The sequence below is a fragment of the Aedes albopictus genome, chromosome 2 (assembly GCF_035046485.1).
Source record: "Aedes albopictus strain Foshan chromosome 2, AalbF5, whole genome shotgun sequence".
NCBI lineage: Eukaryota > Metazoa > Arthropoda > Insecta > Diptera > Culicidae > Aedes > Aedes albopictus.
In genome coordinates, this window is record NC_085137.1 from 473,829,159 (window position 1) to 473,849,028 (window position 19,870).

The 19,870-nt window shown below is 39.5% G+C and overlaps 1 protein-coding gene across 8 annotated transcripts in view; it reads right to left on the reverse strand.

The window, feature by feature from the left end:
• LOC115265479 (RING finger protein nhl-1) overlaps positions 1–19,870 on the reverse strand; it is a 261,579-nt gene that overhangs the window by 97,691 nt on the left and 144,018 nt on the right. For all 8 annotated transcript variants that reach the window (XM_029870772.2, XM_029870763.2, XM_029870767.2 and 5 more), the window contains one exon: positions 4,745–4,885. In XM_029870772.2, the coding sequence (XP_029726632.1) occupies positions 4,745–4,879 (135 nt within the window). In that variant the 5' untranslated portion in view covers positions 4,880–4,885. The remainder of the gene's footprint in view (positions 1–4,744; positions 4,886–19,870) is intronic.

Sequence of the window (19,870 nt, forward strand, 5' to 3'; positions counted from 1 at the left end):
TTTTAACAGTTATGTGATTGTGAGGTATGTTAGTATTAATATGATGAAATCTATGCATTTTTATGCGAGTTCTGGTTGTCTGGGGAACCAAACCCATGCATGCGACACCTTAAATCACGGCTTTTCAGATAACATGATAAACAGTTGGCAAGAAAATAGATTCAGACCATATCAGTGTGTTATGGAACCGATTCCGGGTATCCCGCCGGAAAAGGTCAAATGTAAAAGAGAACCAATACATGTAACATATCAAATGATTTATTTGGTAATCTGATGAACGGCTAGCAAGAAAATAGCCTTAGCCTACTGAACAGTTAGCCAGCAGAAAGTCTCAGACCATATTTGGGAGAACCGGTAGTGTTCCAGAACTGAACGATTTACACAACCCCCCCCCCACGCCCCCCCGGCAGTGGTAAAATAAATATAAAAGGGAACCAAACCATAGCCGCTTTATGATAGTCTGATGAACGGTCAGTAAGAAAATAGTCTCACTTCACATATAAGATTGTTAATAGTGTTGCGGGTGTTACACTGATAGTGGTTAAATATAGAAGTGAACCAAAATCATGAAAGCAACACATAAAATCGCAGATTTTCAATAACTTGCCGAACGGTTAGCAAGAAAATAGCCTCATCACATCAGAAACTACCGGTAGTGATCCAAACCTGGTTCCGGATGCATGCGGCATGTCAAATTCATCGTAAAGTGATGTGTGGTTGTGAATAAAGTTAACCTGTGGGAGCGGACCTGGTGTGGTGGTTAGAACACTTGACTATCACGCCGAGGACCTGGGATCGAATCCCACTCCCGACATACTCACAAAATGTGGGTTCTTCCTTCGGAAGGGAAGTAAAACGTGGGTCCCGAGATGAACTAGCCTAGGGTTAAAAATCTCGTTAACCCTCTAATACCCAATCCCGCCTTTAGACGGGGTATAGTTTGAGCATTTTTGTAATTTTTGTTTCGTGGAAAATCATTTTTTTTATATTTTTGGCTGATATTTAGGACTGTTCTGTATTTCTCAAAATGATTTTTGGTGTATTTTAAAGCGCATTTACATTTTTTAAAAATCATTGAAAAATTGATGTTTTAGTCACCTTTTAGAAGTCATTGTTTATTTTGTATTCAATCGCTACAATTAACATATTTTAAATTTTTCCCAAATCATTCTATCCTTGTTTAATAGTTAAAGGGAATCGAATACACTCTAAAATTATTTTCTATAAAATTACACGGAAAATAAAATTTTCTGTGAAAAAAATTTAAAATAATAATATTTCAACAATAATCATAAAATCTCAAAATGTTTTCATCTCAAAAAATCCGTTAATCAAATTGGCTTCCAGGAAAAATATAAAAGTGTGGGGATGTTCAAAAACAAAAATTAGAAAAATCAAAAACTGAAATTCACGAAATCGAGAATTAAAAAGAATCATCTTCCAAAACATGTTTAAATCGATTTTAGATGACGAAAAATGATATTTAGATCAAAATCAAAAATTTGGGTATTAGAGGGTTAATACAGACAAAAAAAAAAAAAGTTAACCTTCCTAATGCATCACGTTGGGAACAGTTCGCTGACGTAGTGTACAGTCTGGGTCGAAGACGCAAGAGGGTTAAGGTGGTCAACCAGTCAACTGAGAGGTCTGATATTTGTCTGTGGCTAGTTATTCTACTGACAAAACAAGTAGAATAACTAGCCACAGAATGTCAATGTCGCGAGAGTTCGTGTGACCAACATCTAGTTTGCCGCGAGCTTACAGCGTCAGTACCGGTCCTATAAGTGTCAAACCAATTTTTATAGCCAAAACAAAACATTCACAACAACATGTGTATTTAAAAATAATGGATAAATGCATCTGAGGTATGAAATAAAACTAATTAATTTATTGAGTACAGCGCCATTAGCGATCTAATTTCTCATACATCTACTGTTTTGTCGTTGAACATAACATCGGAATATGTGCCATCAATAAGTTTCACAAATCAATGGTGGCTTTGTTAACAATTTTGCTTTTCTATATAAAGTGTTCCCAGTATTTCGAACATCTTGGCTAACGTCGAAGGAAAGATCGTGAGTACATATTCGATGAGAAAGGCACTATCACCACTAGGTGGATTAATCTGATGTTTTAAATTATTACGAAAGAGCACCTTTTTCTGAGCCACTATGATTTTTTTCCGATTTTTAAAACTTCATTTTGACACATTTGATCAATTTCAAAGAGATTTTTTATATCACAATTTGACAGCTGGGCAACAGCTTGACAGCTCCGCTCAGTACAAAATGGAACGACGGGTTATTCTACAAATCGCCTCCATACAAACTTCAATTGAATTTTTGAATAGGTCCCCGGGCTACAAAATTCATGAAAATCGGGATTTCAGCTCAGTTTGGCGTGTAGATTCAGAACATGGAATTATATCAACACCCCTAAAAAGCCAATTTCCGGAGGAAGGCCAATATAAGCTCTTGGAGGAATTCCATGAGGAATTTCTGGAAGAATCTCTGAATAAAAACTTCATAGGAATTCCTGGAAGAATCACCGGAAGAACTTCTGGAAGGATCCCAGGAAGATTGTCTTGAATAATCCCACCAGGAATTCATGAAGGAATCCCAATAGAAATTTTTGGAGGAATCCCTAGGAGAATTCCGAGAAGTATCAAAGTGAGAATTTTCAAAGAAATCCTAGGAGAAATTACTGGATCAATCTCTGCAGAAATTTCTAGTATGTACAACCCCATCAGGACTGCCTAGAGAAAGCTAAGGGAAGTTTATTGAAGAAATATCGGGAGGAATCCATAAAGGAAGCCTAGAGAAAACACTGTATACACCGTGTCCAATAAGTTCTCATACAAATTACAAATTTAGAAAATATAATTATGTTTCACATCTGTGATTCATATTTTCAAAATGAATGTATGTATTGAAGGGCCACATAATACTGATTAAATAAAGCATACAGTTAGAAATAACATTATTTTCTATTTGTTTTTATAAGCCTAGGAGTACACCTCCATTTTCTGAAATCTGTTTGCTTCGGCACGCAAGTAAAATGATCGAAAAGTTTTTCATTCTACGGTAGATAAATAGTGCCCATAAGATTAAATTTTGGGTTTTTATCTCAAGTATTGTACCAAATGGATAAACTAAGGCTAAAACAATACAATTTAAGTGAAGTTATTGTAAGAAATTTGCTAGTAAGCTCAACTTGGGCCGATTTCCTTGAAAATGACCGTTATATTAAAGATAAACATCATAAAACGTAAATTTTGGACAAAATTTTCCATAATAGGGATGCAAGCATGTTTTAGAAATGAAAGTGGTGTGAATCAACAAGATAAGATACAGTCATGCCTCCTTAACACAACAAATCTCATTAAAACAGGTAAATGGATATTTTTGTTTAATTCACGTTTTATTTTGTACAAAATAAAATGGCTTCGTACTCCACCAATACAGAGTCTCGTATTTGTTTTCTTCTGGTCATAGTTACTACTAGCAATGGTGAGTACAGGAACCTAATTCATTTCAACTTTAAACCATTACTCGTTAAAATATAACGAAATACCTAAGAATTGACGTGCGTGCCGGCTGAAACGGACTTACGAGACATAAGCGATCAGCAGAGAAGGATAAAGGACAGTTAATTCCAAAACATATGCTGCATTTGGTGAGTGTTAGTTGGCCTTTCAATAAATACATTCACTTTGAAAATCCTAGTTACAGATGTGAAATGAACTCAATTTGAATTTGTATGAGAACTTATTGGACACGGTGTAAATGGATAGAGTTATTTCTGGAGCAATGCATGGATAAGTCTGTTGATTGTTCCTACCAATATCCAAAACGCCAAAATGAACAACTGGTTCCAGGTGTGCTTAAGTTTTGTTCATATGTGCTATTCATAAATATTGGAATTATTGTGTGAAGTTTTAACTTCTAGGTCACCGTCAAGGATAAATTCTAGGGGGTGCCAAAAGCCCTGTTCCATCTCCTAATGGTTCTGTTCTACCCTGTTTCAGCCCTTTTCAGTGCTATTCCAATCCTGTGTAACGTCACAAAATGTCGAAGAAAAAAATGTTTATCTTTAAGTTTCGCAAATTTCCGTCCGTATTGACGTATGATGTCGTCGATAAACATTTCTTAACATTTCACGCAGTGGCAGTGAAAATGAACATAACCATATGATTTTTTATGTCATTTCAAATTTCTGAATCTGCTTTTATTTTATTCCAGTAGCATAGCAGCTTTGATTCAGTTTTCTTCCGTTCCCGTTTCTGTTCTGATTCTGTTTTGGTCATGCTCCAGCGCTGTTTCAGTTTGTTTCACTTTGGTTGGAGACTTGCACAAGTCTTGTTATAGATCTGGTTTAATTACGTTTTAGTTCTATTTCTGGCCTGTGCATCTCGTATTTGTTCTTAAATTTCCTGTTTCTGTTCTGGTGTAGTCCTTATTTGGTCTTGTTTAAATTATACTTTCAAATCATGTTATTTTTGTTTTCAATTTTATTTAATAATAGAAAAAAAAGGCCTTTTTTATATGCTATTTTCAGCCTTTTGCAGTTCTTTTTTCCGCGTTTCTGATTAAATTCGGTTTCTGTCGTGCAGCTTCAGCTCTGTTTCATTTTATCATACGTTTCTTTCCTGAATTTCTGCGAATCTGTTGCTTTTTCACAATAAAAATTGTTATTTTCACCCGTTCCCTATCTTCCATTTGAATACCCACCCCCATTCACTTACCTGTCGCTTCACGTAGTCGATGAGGCCGTCCATGCACGGCTCCATGCAGAACGAGTGCTGACATGGTAAAAGCTTCGGATTGCGGTATCTATCCAGACACACGCAACACGTTAAAAGTTGTTCAAATTGCTCCATTTTTCACTGCAACGAGAAAAAGATGGGAAGAAAGAACCGCATTAATATCGTGGTGGCTGTTGCTGGAGGAAAGCAAAGGCATGTTCCCAAGGAGAAAGGTAACATTAATTGATGGCAAAATCCGACGAATCCGACCAAGTGGAAGCGTACCGCTTCCGCTACATTATTTTTAATTCGGTGTGGAAAAGCGAGCGAAAGTTTTCCGAGCTGCGGTTCCACCCCGACCCAGGCTTGGCGTCGTCACTTGGAAATACGTATCTACTCTACACATTGGGTCTAGAACGAACGAACGATGATGCCCGGATGTACATTAAAACAATAACACATTCATCCAAATGATGACGACGACGACGTTGATGGGTTGTTGGGTTTCACTCGGTGGATGGCGGCGGCATAAGAAGCATTTTCCCGGGAATTTTGCCTTTGAAGGCGATATGCTTTGCTTGTCTGGAGGCCTGAATCAACCTGAGATGCGTACCAACTCGGTTTCCATTATGTACGGGAAATACTTCAAATGTACGGGGTACTGGAGGGTACTTTTATTCGTAACGACAAACGATGGCACCCGAGAGTGCTTAATGTGGAAAAATGATTCGAAAAATGAGAACTCTCTAGATATATGTTTCGGATGAGTACTCGGTAAATGCGAACTTCAATGATATTAAATTTAACTGCAGGCTGGAGAAACCTTTGGTACAAATGAAGCGACCATGAATTATAAAAAGAGTACAAATGATATCAAATGATCAACTTATTTTTAAATAGTTTTGGAAAATGTTATAGTAATTGTAGCTTCGCTAATGTATTTCTTTTTGTAAAACTACACAAGGATTCATATTCAATGAATACATTATTGTTACAGCCATTCTATACCAAACTTAAACATAGATAGGCTGTTTTTGCATAGTTTTTCCTGAATACAAAAATCATGACGTGAGTTGGTTCAAAAATAATCAACCAATAAATTTAAAAACTGTAATTTTGTGAAAAATATAAGTTTTAAAAAATGTTGTCCTTGAACTACTCCAAATTGTAATGGGCCATTCTAAAGGCGAAATATAAAGCCTCGGGTCCAACATTTTCCGATGAACATCACGACACTCTAAGACCCGTAATATTGGTTCCCTGTGGAATTCAATCCATGCTGTTTGCTTGTTTGTGATTCTGAAACAAGACAGGCTATGTGTAGTGTGTAATCTCTTGAATAAATTCTCGGAAATGTTTCCATCTATTTATCTTTCCCACGCGGCTGCACATCTGGCTTAGATCATGGTGATGAAATTTACAGCTTGGACGTGCAATTTATGTCGCTTTGCGATGGATGTAGGGTAGGGTGTCTCAAAATCTCACAATGCTAGAAAGCTAAGCAGCTCACCTTCCATATGCAAGCCTAGGGTGTTGGAAACAAACTTCAATTTGACTGTTCGTTTTAAAAATGTCGTATTTTAATTTTCGTCACGATTAGCTTTTGTTTTGCCTTTCTCGTATGTTCACTCAAAAATGAATTAATGATAGAGGGTCAAGTCACATTCACCAATCAACTCAGTTTGACGAATTGCGGTGATGCCTGTATGTATGTGTGTATGTATGTCCGTGTTCAAACAAGATCACTCACTTTCAATGCACTTCCCCTGGACAGATTTTAACAATTTTAGCGCGTATCGAAGATGGAAAATTCTCTGGGTCTCTCCAAGGAAGGTGTCTCAGGACAAATCGCACAAAACACTTTTGCACGCGTTCCAACCGTAGATTCTGTGTTAAGTGATAGGGCGACCAGACGGGAGCAGCATATTCCTGAATGCTTCTTACCAGGGCACAAAAGAGAGTCTTCAGGGCATGTATTCAATGTTTCCAGTACAAAACCGAATTAGCGACATTTTTTCTTTTACTTGCGCTGCTTTTGCCTTGCGTACACCTGATATTCTATACAGCGCCCCACTTCCGACATAGTGTATAACGCAAGGCAAAAGCAGCGGAAGTAAAAGAAAAAAAAAATGTCGCTAATTCGGTTTTGAACTTTATACACAATACATCAGTGAAGTCGGCCGTGTAACGCCGAATAAAGCCTAATGCTGACCAATCTTTGGCGGTTATGGTGGATATATGCTTATTGAAACGCAGTTTGGAATCGATGGTTACTCCGAGGTAGCAAATTTCACTAACACATTCTAACTCGATCGCACCAATAGCATAGTGATGCATCCATGGGATAGAGCTGCGTGAAAATGATATTGCCTTGCTTACTTACCTTACCGGTCAGGCTAAGGCCGGGGTGGCCTCTGCTGTACATAGTAGCCGCCTCCATTCCACTCGGTCCATGGCTGTTTGTCTCCAGTTCCGCACTCTGCGTAGGGTCCGCAGATCGTCCTCCACTTGGTCGACCCACCTAGCTCGCTGCGCTCCACGTCTTCTTGTACCGGTCGGATGACTCTCGAGAACCATTTTAGTCGGGTTGCTATCCGACATCCTGATGACGTGACCCGCCCACCGTAGCCTCCCGATTTTCGCGGTATGGACGATGGTTGGTTCTCTTAGCAGCTGATGCAGCTCGTGGTTCATTCGCCTTCTCCAAGTCCCGTCTTCCATCTGCACTCCGCCGTAGATGGTACGCAACACCTTCCGTTCGAAAACTCCAAGGGCGCGTTGGTCCTCTGCACGTAGGGTCCATGTTTCGTGCCCATAGAGGACGACCGGTCTAATCAGCGTTTTGTAGATGGTTAACTTCGTGTTACGGCGAACTTTGTTCGATCGTAGAGTTCTGCGGAGTCCAAAGTAAGCACGATTTCCTGCCACAATGCGCCTCTGAATTTCTCTGCTGGTGTCGTTGTCGTCGGTCACCAGTGAGCCCAAGTACACGAATTCTTCAACCGCCTCGATTTCATCACCGTCGATATGAATTCGGGGTGGCGGGCGCGGTGATTCCTCCCTGGAGCCCTTTGCCATCATGTACTTTGTCTTCGACACATTAATGACTAATCCAATTCGCTTGGCTTCACTCTTTAGTCGGATGTACGTTTCCGCCATTGTCTCAAATTTACGAGCAATAATATCAATATCATCGGCGAAACCAAGCAGCTGAACGGACTTCGTGAAAATCGTCCCACTCGTGTTTATCCCCTTATCTTCTTATTACACCCTCCAAAGCAATGTTGAACAGCAAGCACGAAAGACCATCACCTTGCCGTAACCCTCTGCGAGATTCGAAGGGACTCGAGAGTGTCCCTGATACTCGAACTACGCACATCACTCGATCCATCGTCGCCTTGATCAACCGTATCAGTTTATCCGGGAATCCGTATTCGTGCATAATCTGCCATAGCTGTTCTCGATCGATTGTATCATACGCCGATTTGAAATCGATGAACAAGTGATGTGTGGGCACGTTGTATTCGCGGCATTTCTGCAACACCTGGCGGATGGCGAACATCTGGTCCGTTGTAGCGCGTTCACCCATAAATCCAGCCTGATATTGCCCCACGAACTCTCTTGCAATCGGTGATAGACGGCGGCATATTGCCTTGCACTTACTGTTATTTATGCGCATGCCATTGTCACCGCACCAAACAAGATGTGTGTCAATGCCATTTTGAAGTATGACGCAGTCCAAAGCAGATGAGAATTAGCGGTACATCTTTAGATCATCAGCAAATGCAAGCTTTAACGACGATAGTTTACATCCAACAATTTGGTCTTTTTTATTCTTCGATCACTTAACCTAATTTACAGCTCTTTTTGTCCACTAGGGCACTGCGTGAGCGATTCCAATTGGCGGCTGCACTTAGGGGCTGTCCATAAACCACGTGGCCATTAGGGGGGGGGGGTCGGCCAATGACCATTTTGTATGGACAAATAAAAATTTTTGTATGGACTAATGACCACGCGGGGGGGGTTGAAAAGTCCCAAAAAAAATGACCACGTGGTTTATGGACAGCCCCTTACACTTTGTACAGCGCCTAAAGGTATACTATTCTAATTCTACTATATCGAACTGGTTGCCTTTTGCGCTGCTGTCACTTTTTCTACCCTGTCCATGGTAGAATGATGAGCACGAGGATGTTGATGTGTGTCTCTTGTTCCTTTTCCAGTCCGATTGGGGGTCCATGAAGAGTTGCCGTTAGCCGATATCCAGGTTTCCGGGTCCGTTGGAGCATATGCTCTGAAGAGGGTCAGGTGCCAGCCGCTCTCGGGGGGAAGAGTAACTGACGAAAAATTTTGCCGGCTGTTCGAGTCCGTATGAAGTTGATCATCAATATTAACTTCTTTTCTCGATCAGCCTAGATAGCTGTGTAGTGTCGGTAGCGATTGTCTCAATTGGCTAAGAATAACACTACGGACCGCCTGTTCCGGTGGTAAGAATCCACCAACAGGTGACCCCTAATTTATGGTGTGATGCGGCTTCATGCTTACCGTGCCTAGGAATGAATGGCTAGGGGGGTCTATTAAAAACCTAACCGTAAACGGAGCCTGTGGAGTACCAGGGCGCCCTCCACAGTATGTAGCCCTTACTGCGCTAACCGGAGCAATGGTGCAGTGGACCTTGTCTCCGAGACAATCAGCTGCCCTTCTTTAGTCTCACTTGAGGCTAAATAAGGGCGGGATTATGAAGATGTTGTTAATTAGTTTAAATTTTCACCTATATGGTTTCGCATTATGCGATTTACACAGTGTATTCTGTGTATCCTCGCCTTTGGCGTTTTCCAATCGATACCGATTTGGTTTTATTGTTGCTGTTCTTTGTTGTGCTGTTGTTGCGAAGAGTTTAATCTTACCTAGTTTGGGTAGTGGCTACGGTTAGGATAGCTCAGATCAATCTTCAGCATAAAAGAACAGCAACGATCAATCTTTGCAGACTTATGCAAAATGGTACAGCCCAAGTGGCCTTGGTACAAGAACCTTACTTTCGTAAGGGAAATTTCTATCTAGCAAACCTTGTGAACCCGGTTTTTGCTACTTTCAGTAAACATGAAATGGCAAACTCGCGTGTCATGCCTCGAGCCTGTGTGCTTGTCAACAACGCAATAGTTGCTACACTCATCTCTGAACTAACCACCAGAGATGTATGTGCTATCACAATTGATGTATCTGTTGGAAACCTCAACAGGAAATACGTCTATTGTTTGGTTTATTTACCGCATGATGAACCATCCCCTACGGATGCTTTCAAACAAGTCATCGCATACTGTACTTCAAAAGGCCTTCCGCTTATTGTTGGCAGTGATGCTAATGCTCACCATATCATCTGGGGCAGCTCAGACATTAACTTGAGAGGCTCCAGTTTGATGGAGTACTTAAGTACCGTAATTTCGGGTGAAATTGATCACTTTTCGCAGTTTTTTTCGCAGGATTCTTTTATATATTTCCCTTAAGGGTGGCTTCTTGATTTCTTCTGAAATTTCAGAGATTCTTCTAGAATTCTCCTCGATCTCTTGCCAAAAACTCTTAGGCCAGTACTGCTGAAATTCTCCCAGGAATACCCCAGAATCTTATTCAGAGTTTTCTCCAAAAATGTCTTCAAAGATTTCAATGAGAATTGCTCCAATAGTTCTTCTAGGAATTTCTCCGAGATTTCTTCCAAAAATCCGCTATGTTTCCAGCTTAATGCGACCGTCTATTTAAATCAGCACCACGCACAGCACCAAATTTTTGGTTTCAGGGGGTTGGTAGCATCAAGTGTCCAAACGGTCCCAGACCCGATTCCTTCCCAAATTTTCCAAGGGATTTATTCAGGAACTCCTTAAAAGGTTTTAACAAAAATTTGGGATTTCTTCCTGTAATTTCTTGGGTAATTTCTCCTGGATTTTTTTTCCAGAGATACCTACAGAAGTTTCACCTGGAATTTCGCCATGGATTTCTCCAGCGATTCTTACAGTTTTTTTAGATGTTTCTCGAGAGATTTCTAGAGTTTTCTCTAGGAATTCCTCCACAGAGATACCTCCAAAAGTATTTTTCAGGAATTCCTCTATGATATTTTTCAGAGGTTTCTTTGGGAATTATGCAAACTGTTGTGATCAGGGATGCCAGATGTTATTTTGTATCACTCCTTCAAAAATCTGTATCCCATACAAAATTTGAGTGAAAAATCTGTATTCTGTACAAAAGAATATCTGTATTTAATCTTAAATGCTTTCTCTATGGATGGTCAAAAATCTGTAAAATACAGATAAATCTGTATATATGGCATCCCTGGTTGTGATGACTGGACACGATGAAGAGGATGTTTTCAGTTTAGAACACTTTTGAAAAATAAAGCGAAAAGGCAGCGAATGCAGAGCTAGCTGCGAAAATTAATCACTCCCACTGCCGTATATTATCTTTTGTAGATCACAATTACCATAAGCGGCGAGAAGACTGTGTTCCAGTTGGGATGCCATGATCAGACGAACAAGTAAAAGATTCAATAGTTTTGCTGCAAAATTTGAAAAAATATACACTTGTTATACAAAAGTAGAGTAAAGTGGGGCAAAAGTTTCTTTTGAAGTTTTTGAGCTCAATTAAAATTATTTCTTTCGGGTGTCAAGGTTGTTCGAAGCCTTTTTGAAAAAGAGTCTTTCACTCCAAAATTTATGAAAACTGATCAATATTTCGAAAAGTTATGACAAAATGTTGGTTTTTGATCAAAAAATTGTAATATGCGATGGTCCTCCAACGCATGGAATGGAGTTGTAATAAAATAGAGTTCTATATTTTATTTTGGGGGGTAACTAGGTATACTTTGCAAAAAGCATTTGGAAATCATATTTTACATATAGTGGGGCAAAAGTTCGAATTGAAGGATGAGCTCGTGCGAAAGAAAACATATATCAACTACGACTATATTCTCAGATCAGTATCACAAACAACTTTCTATTCTAGTACACATTTTAGTGATACATATTTCTGAAAAACTGAATGCAATTATAGACGTAAACAAAACAGAAATATCAATTAAAAAGAAGATCATGAGAATTCGGCAGCCATACATAAACAATGAATAATTAGTTGAAATTAGACAAAAAATGAAGTTTATAAACAATACAAAATCGCTACAACAGATCGTCTAAAAAATTAGTTTTACCATATGTATGTAAGAATGCGTAATGCATTAAAAAACAAGATCAAATACTCTAAGAAGCAACAATACGGGCGCAAATTGTGCAAAAATTAAAAAGATTACAGAAAAACGTGGAGTACACTAAGGGAAATAATTTTCCAGAGAAGTTGTTCAAAATCAAGTGCAGTGCTGTCACTCAAGGAGAACAATGAAATTATTCCAACAGATGCTTTGATAGCTAATTGTTTCAATGAATACTTTATTAATATTGGATTATTTGTTTTCTTTCTTTCTCGGTGGTTTATGATGAAAAAGTTACTACTGTGTTAAAATTATTAAATGCTAGTGCTGCTGTCGGATTGGATAACATTAATACGAGTTTTCTTCATAAATGTTCTTCCTCCATAACTCCCAAATTGACAGAAGCAGTCAACAATATGATTCAGTCCTCACACTTTGGAAATTGTTTGAAAGTTGCAAAATTAGTTCCACTCTATAAATCTGGTGATAAGATTACTAAAGCTAACTATAGACCTGTTTCAAGTTTGCCAGCCCTCTCTAAAATTCCAGAATACATTATAAAATTTATATAATATAAATGAGCAAATTAAATGCTATTTATTGCAAAATATTCTTTTGAATAAAAATAAGTTTGGTTTCCTACCTAAAAAAAAGCACTGAATCGGCTTCTTTAGAACTATTGAATTTTATAGTAAAAGGTTTAGATGATGGAGAGTATGTTGGATGCATTTTTATAGATTTATGTAAAGCATTTGACTGTATTCCTCATGATTTATTGATTGCTAAACTAAGTTTGTATGGATTCACTTCATCAGCAGTTTTTTTTACTGAAATCCTACCTCTCGAACAGGAAACAGGTAGGTCAATGGATGTCAATGTTGTGTCAATGGAGTACTGAGTGAGCCACAAGGGTCCATTGTTGGTCATATATTATTCAATCTTTTTGTAAATGATTTTTAACGTGCCACTCAAGGGAACACTGCAATGCTACGCAGACGATGCCGTCTGCAAATATCAGGCAAATGACCAAGAATCACTCCAAAATATGATGCAATATTATCTTCATCTACTTCTCTGTTGGTTTTCTGTCAATAAAATGCAAATAAATAGTAGAAAATCAAACTTCATAATATTTTTCTCAAAAATCCAAACCCACGATTTGTACTGATTATAAATAACGAACGTTTAGCTCAAGTTACTGAGGTAGATTATTTAGGTTAAGCAATGGACGAGAATCTCAATTGGAAGAGACATAAATATTAGATTCGTAAAAAATAAAATAATAACTATAATATTTGCTCTAAATAAAGCTAGGAATTGTACAAGTATGCAAAGCTGTTGGCAATTGTATAATGCTTACATTCTACCGCATCTGTCTTACTTGAATACAATTTGGGGTTCAGTAGGAGTAACGCATCTGAACGTACTGATAGTATTGCAAAATAGAGCAATCAAATATATTCGCAAACTTCCACTATTTTCTCCTACTGCAACTTTGAATTCACCTGAAATATTGCCGTTAGATTTATTGCATAAATACAACTGCCTGCTTTTTGTTTACAAAAAAAAAAAATAACACATATCTAAGTGGATTCCAACATACGTTTAATTGAATTTCAAAATATACACACTTACGAAACCAGAGCAAGGCAAAACATTTTGTTTCAAGACCACGAACTGAGCTCGCTTTAAGACATTCCTTCTACACTGGTGTGACTCAATTTAATGCGCTCCCTAATAACTTGAAACCTAAGAACGTCTAACAGTGTATGAGAAAAAAAAATAAAAAATATGTGTTCGAAAATGTTTGAATTAAAAATTGAATTGTTTGTTAGGTAAGGTAACTTCTTCAGCTGCATTGTTAAATAAAGCAAACAAAAATTGCCATTCGCATTTAAAATCAAGGCTGCCCTATGCCTTTCCTATACCCTACGATGACAATTGCCGGATGATCCTTAAATGTTAAATTTTTGAGTCACCCTAATGTAAGTCAAGTCTCGTATTGAAGTGGCTAACTCGACATCCGCAATTTAGGCAGAGTAAATCTCTGCCATCTGACTTATTTTCGTCCACATGGCTGTGCGATTCGGTTTGCCAATTATAGGGTAGTAATCTCTTTGACTAAACCGTGTTGAATAAACTGTGTTTATTGATAATTAATGGCCAATGGTAACAAAGAGTGATTCTAAGCACGTTGAAAGTGCTTCGTTTTTCTAGTAAACATACAAAGCCAAAAAGATGATAAAACATGGGTGAGAAAACCCGTTTGAAATCGGAATTTGAACTTTAACCCTGGAGTATTCACACTACAACAAGGGGTGACACTGTGGGCGGCCGTAAGTACGACTGATACTGCATCAACTTTCACAAACTATAAAAAAGAGCTAAACATTTATGGAATTTCGGTTTTACATTTTGCATTCACACATTCTACCAGCACAACGTCTTTGTTATGATTGTGGAACAAAACCAGCCATAAACGCCGACTTCAAATTGTACATTACGTCCCCAAAACCCGATCCGAGTAATGTCTACAAACAACAAAGAGTTGAGGTATGTACATTCAAAATCATAGCCTTCATCATCCACACCTTCACCTCATATCGACAGCAGAAGACGTGTGGGGGAAGATGACGTTGTTGGCCGCACTGCCATTAACTGCTGCCGCGCCATCACATCATCGCGAGGAAGTAACCTCTAACGATGCAAATGGGTACCACATTGCTGCTGTTGCTGCTGATGTTCTTGACTTGGGTAGGCGGAAAATCGAAGACGTCAACGGTGTTGTTGGCAAACGACAGCGACGATGATGGCGGCGGTGACGAAGACGTGGTTGTAAACATTTTTCGCGCTGCTTCAACACTGTGTACACCTTTTCTTTTGTCATGTGAACACCTCGCCACCCGTTCGGAATTGGATCATCATTTTTCTCGAGAAATGAGGAAAAACAGCACACCCGATATGTGTCAGTCGGGAAAATTGAGTAAAATGATGGCGGTGTAGGCTGTCTCGGTGATGATGATGCGGACGGAATGCGGAACGGGTGTTCTGGTTTTACTTTTTTTGTTGTTCGGAAACGATGGATCGGGTGTATCAAGAACGTTCGAGAATCGAAAAGCAGATTTTATTCTGTCAATGAGATGGCAAAATCTCAGCAAGAATATTGATTTGCGGTGCTTCCTTAGAAATGTTTTTGATTTAAATTCGAACCTAACCGAAATGAGATGTATGACAAGGCATTTGAGATATACTGCCTTGAGTATTGAGGTTACTGGTTGTTTTCGGAATTTGATAACTGATGCTCTTCAGGAGCAAACTCTAATGGCAAAATGCTGAGTTTTTTTGTGTGTTTCAAATAAAGGTAAACTTCATTGAACGTGTGTAAGTCCAAATGTAAAAAATGATTGGAAGTAATCCCTAATATAGTGATGAGTCAGAATCAATAAGAATGAACTGAATATCTTATAGTCTGTTAATTTAACATATTAGAAAAAATAGTGGCATACCCTGAAATTACATAGGTAATGAAGACTTGTAGAACACCTTCCTTAAAAAATCTTTCAGAAATGAAATGAAGTTATTATTTGAAGTTCACATATTTAAAGCAAAATAACTGGAAAATATTGTGAAATATTTTACAGATCAATTACACAAGTTTACAAAATAAAACGAATGTCGTGAACTTCTATCAATGACCAACATTTTTGATGTATAATTATGTGCTGATATCAGGATCGTGCTTCAAAAAATTGCAAGTAGAACAGTTTATGTGTTTTTGCTGAAAATTGAGCTCTACAGATTAAAAAATACGGAATTTACTTAAATATAAATATCTTGCGTTGCGGTCAACAAATTTTCAATCATTTTGCATAAATAGAAAGTTGAATATAATATGTTTCGATCAACTTAATATTATTTTGGCATAACATTAGTGGGATTTGAGATATTGGTGATTATATTGGCCAATCTCCTTCAACTTGTGCAAAATTTCCAAAAAATAATGAAGATTTGTATTTTTTTTTTCAGTAGGAAAAAATCAATTGAAAAATTCTTTCCCAACGTACATTTGAAATATCTGATGATAGCCAGTTAAAGTTAAAATTTCAGCTCAATCGGAGCATTGGTTATGGAAAAAACCCAGATTAATCCGCCTAGTGGTGATAGTGCCTTTCTCATCGAATATGTACTCATGGTTTTTCCTTCGACGTTAGCCGAAATGTTCGAAATCCTGGGAACACTTTATATAGAAAAGCAAAATTTTTAACAAAGCCCCTATCGATTTGTGAAACTTATTGATGGCATATATTCCGATGTTATGTTCACGACAAAACAGATCTGAACAATATCAGACCTCTCAGTTGACTACTTGACCAGCTTCACATTATTCACAATCACAGATCACTTTACGATCTTCGACAAAGTTTTCTTTAGCACACTTTAAGCTATATTGTATTATCCTTGGTTACACGATTCATGTAAAACTTTACCTCCTTGTGAGAAAAATGCAAAAAACGAGATTTTCCATTCAAATTTCAATGGCAATGCAATGAGAAGAGCGAGGGCTCATCCAGCCGCACCCAAATTTTGCGCAGTAATTTTAGACGCAAGAGGAAATTGGTAAAAAAAATATTCGGTGTTGATGCGATCAAATTAAAATTTTCGCATTAAACGTTAATCCATCCTACTATATATTAACACCGCAGAAATCTGAAATGGTGTGATTTGATGAGCTCGCCTTGGTCACAATTTTGTTATATTGCATATATGAATACTTCGACCATTTCTTCACAAAAAGCCACGATTTGAACAATCACTAGATTTGATTTTGTTCACTTTCATTATTCCGCTATTTGATGTGCCACAGGCATTTGGCATGCCGCATGCACCCGGAACCAGTTTCGAATCACTACCGGTAGTTTCTGATGTGATCTGAGGCTGTTTTTTTGCTAATCGTTCGGCAAGTTATTGAACAAGCCGCGATATTATGTGTCGCATGCATGATTTTGGTTCACTTCCATACTTAACCACTTTCAGTGGAACACCCGCAACACTGTTAACAGTTATAGATGTGAACTGAGACTATTTTCTTGCTGACCGTTCATCAGATGATCAAAAGGCCGCTATGGTTTGGTTCCATTCTATATTTTACCCCCTTTTAGGGGTTGGGGGTGGGCGTTTTTGTTGCTGGTGGGTAGGGGGTGATTGTGGAAATAGTTTCCAGTTCTGGAACACTAGCGAATCTCCCAAATATGGTCTGAGACTTTCTGCTGGCTAACTATTCATTAGGTTATTGAAAAAGCCACGATTTGATGTGTCGCATGCATAGCTTCGGTTCACTTCTATATTTGACCACTAACGACGGAACAACCAAAATCGGTTCCCGGACACGACCTGTTGTCCCGAATATGGTCTAAGGCTTTTTTCTTGCTAGCCGTTCTTAAGATCGCCAAATAAATCATTTGATATGTTACATGTATTGGTTTACATCTGATCTTTTCCGGCGTGATACCCGAAATCGGTTCCGTAGATGTTCGCTGCCAGCCCTGTGCTTAAGTGAATGTTGTTTTTTATCGCTCGTATTTAGGTCTTTTTGCACTGTTTTTTCACCGCTTTAAAAATATACGTTTGTATTGGACTACGTTGCTAAAGTGTTGTACTGTGTCATCAGCATAAATACTCAATCAAAGAAATAGTGTTTTTCGTGAAAATCATTAATTTTGTGCCTGCAGCTGCTCGATGATAAAGATCAAATAAATCACCATCTTCATCAGTGCTATACTGCGGTTCACTGCGAATTCCATCTCTCACCCGTGCTATACTGCGTTTATTCGAGCTTCATCTTTCATATCCGATATACTGCATTTCACTGTGAATTGCATTCTGCGAGATTAGAGTATCCCTACCGGTGTTCTATAGTAATACCAAGTTCGGTTGGAGTGCGCAATCATGGCGAAACAACTTTGTGGCGAATGCAACCTAGAGACAAATGATATCGAGCCTATCCGTTGCGGTTTCTGTGAAGCATTGTTCCACATCAACCAACAGTGCTGTGGATTAAACTCTCGCACCTTCAAAGAAGCGTTTTCATCAGGGAAGGCGATTTTCATTTGTCCTCCTTGTAGAAATGAACTAAACGGCCGTTCAAACATGAACGGCCGTCAACATGATGGGACGCCTAATTGCCAACTTGCTGATGTACCAAAGCAAGTGCAGGAGCTGTTCACGGTGGTTGAAAAACTGAGTCAGAAAATCGACAATTTTACTGGTCAGCCAGCTCAGCCGTTTCAATCTGTCGCTGTTTCCTCGCCGTCAGCATGGCCAAGACTTGGTGTTAAACGGCGTCGAGAAGACCGTAGACCGGATGTGTCCGTTCCGCCTGTAAATGGTACGAAGACGATCGATCTTAGCGAGATCCAACTATCTGTGCCATCTATCACGCAAGCCACAACACCCGACAAGTTTTGGCTGTATATGACTGGACTGAATGCGCTAATAAGCGACAACGATGTGCAAAAAGTAGTTTCACGATGTTTAAATTTACCTGGTGCTCCAGAGGTTGTGCGCCTTGTTCCGAAAGGGAAAGACGTAACCACTTTGACATTTGTCTCTTACAAAATCGGATTAGATCTTGATCTCAAGGAAATGGCTCTGGAGCCATCATCCTGGCCTGTCGGCGTTCGTTTGAGGGAATTCGTTAATTTCCCAAAAAACTAATTATGACTTCAACCACTACTCGACGTTCCGTTCACGGAGAACAAAACCGCTTCAATACTCGACCACCGGGAAGCATTCTTCCGACATCAGCACTTCATTCACCAGGACGCACGAGCCACGGCATTATGGAAGCCCCCGACCCGTCTAACTCAGTCGAGCCCTGCTGCCAGCGTTAACACAGCCGTCCTGGTCCTGTAGTTGAGACTGAGAAACGGGGCTTCCACCGTGCCCCACAAGGCAAGTACCCTTATATTAGTGTCGCTTCGCGATCTGATTCGTCCTCCGTTCCTAGCATCGAACCATCGAACCCTTGCCACCGGCTTTGGAACTGGCCTGCTACAATGATTCCGAATCATCACCGCATGATGCTGATCCGAATTTCTGCTTACCGGCACTTCCGGCTTCATCGAGGTCCTCAGCGTCCGCAACAACACGAACAAACGTTTCACCGGCCTCCGCAAGTATCCTGATGTACTATCAAAATGTTGGTGGGATCAACAGCTCTATCGCCGAGTACCAGTCAGCAATCAGTGACGGCTGCTACGATGTCTACGCTCTTTGTGAAACCTGGCTGAATGAAAACACCTCGTCGAGTCAACTGTTCGACGACTCGTATTCCGTCTATAGGCAGGACCGGTCTCCTTCAAACAGCAACAAAAGTTCCGGAGGTGGCGTTTTGCTGGCTGTGCGATCGTGCTTCAAATCGCGTGTGCTTAATCCCCCTGGCGGTCCGATGGTCGAGCAACTATGGATCGCTATCACAACAGCTAACGCAACGCTTTATTTGTGCTTGATTTATATACCTGATCGAGTAAACGATGGCGATTTGATCGAAAACCACCTCACCTCGCTCGATTGGGTTGTTGCTCAGTTGGGGCCCAGAGACAACGTTATCATCGTCGGGGATTTCAATCTGAGTGCAATCTCATGGCAACGCACTTCCTGTGGGTACCTCTTTCCGATTTCTTCTCGATCCTCTATTAGCGCAGCATCACGACAGTTGCTCGAAGCGTACTCCACCGCTAGACTTAGGCAGTTGAATGGTGTCGAAAATGAAAACAATCGAATCCTCGATCTGTGTTTCTTCAGCGAGGAAATATGCACGGACGGCATAGTCATGCAAGCCCCCTCTTCACTCGTTAAAATCTGTCGGCATCATCCCCCAATGCTAGCGAGAATGGAAATATCCCCTCAAATCCGCTTTCGTGATACGGTGGAAAATGTAT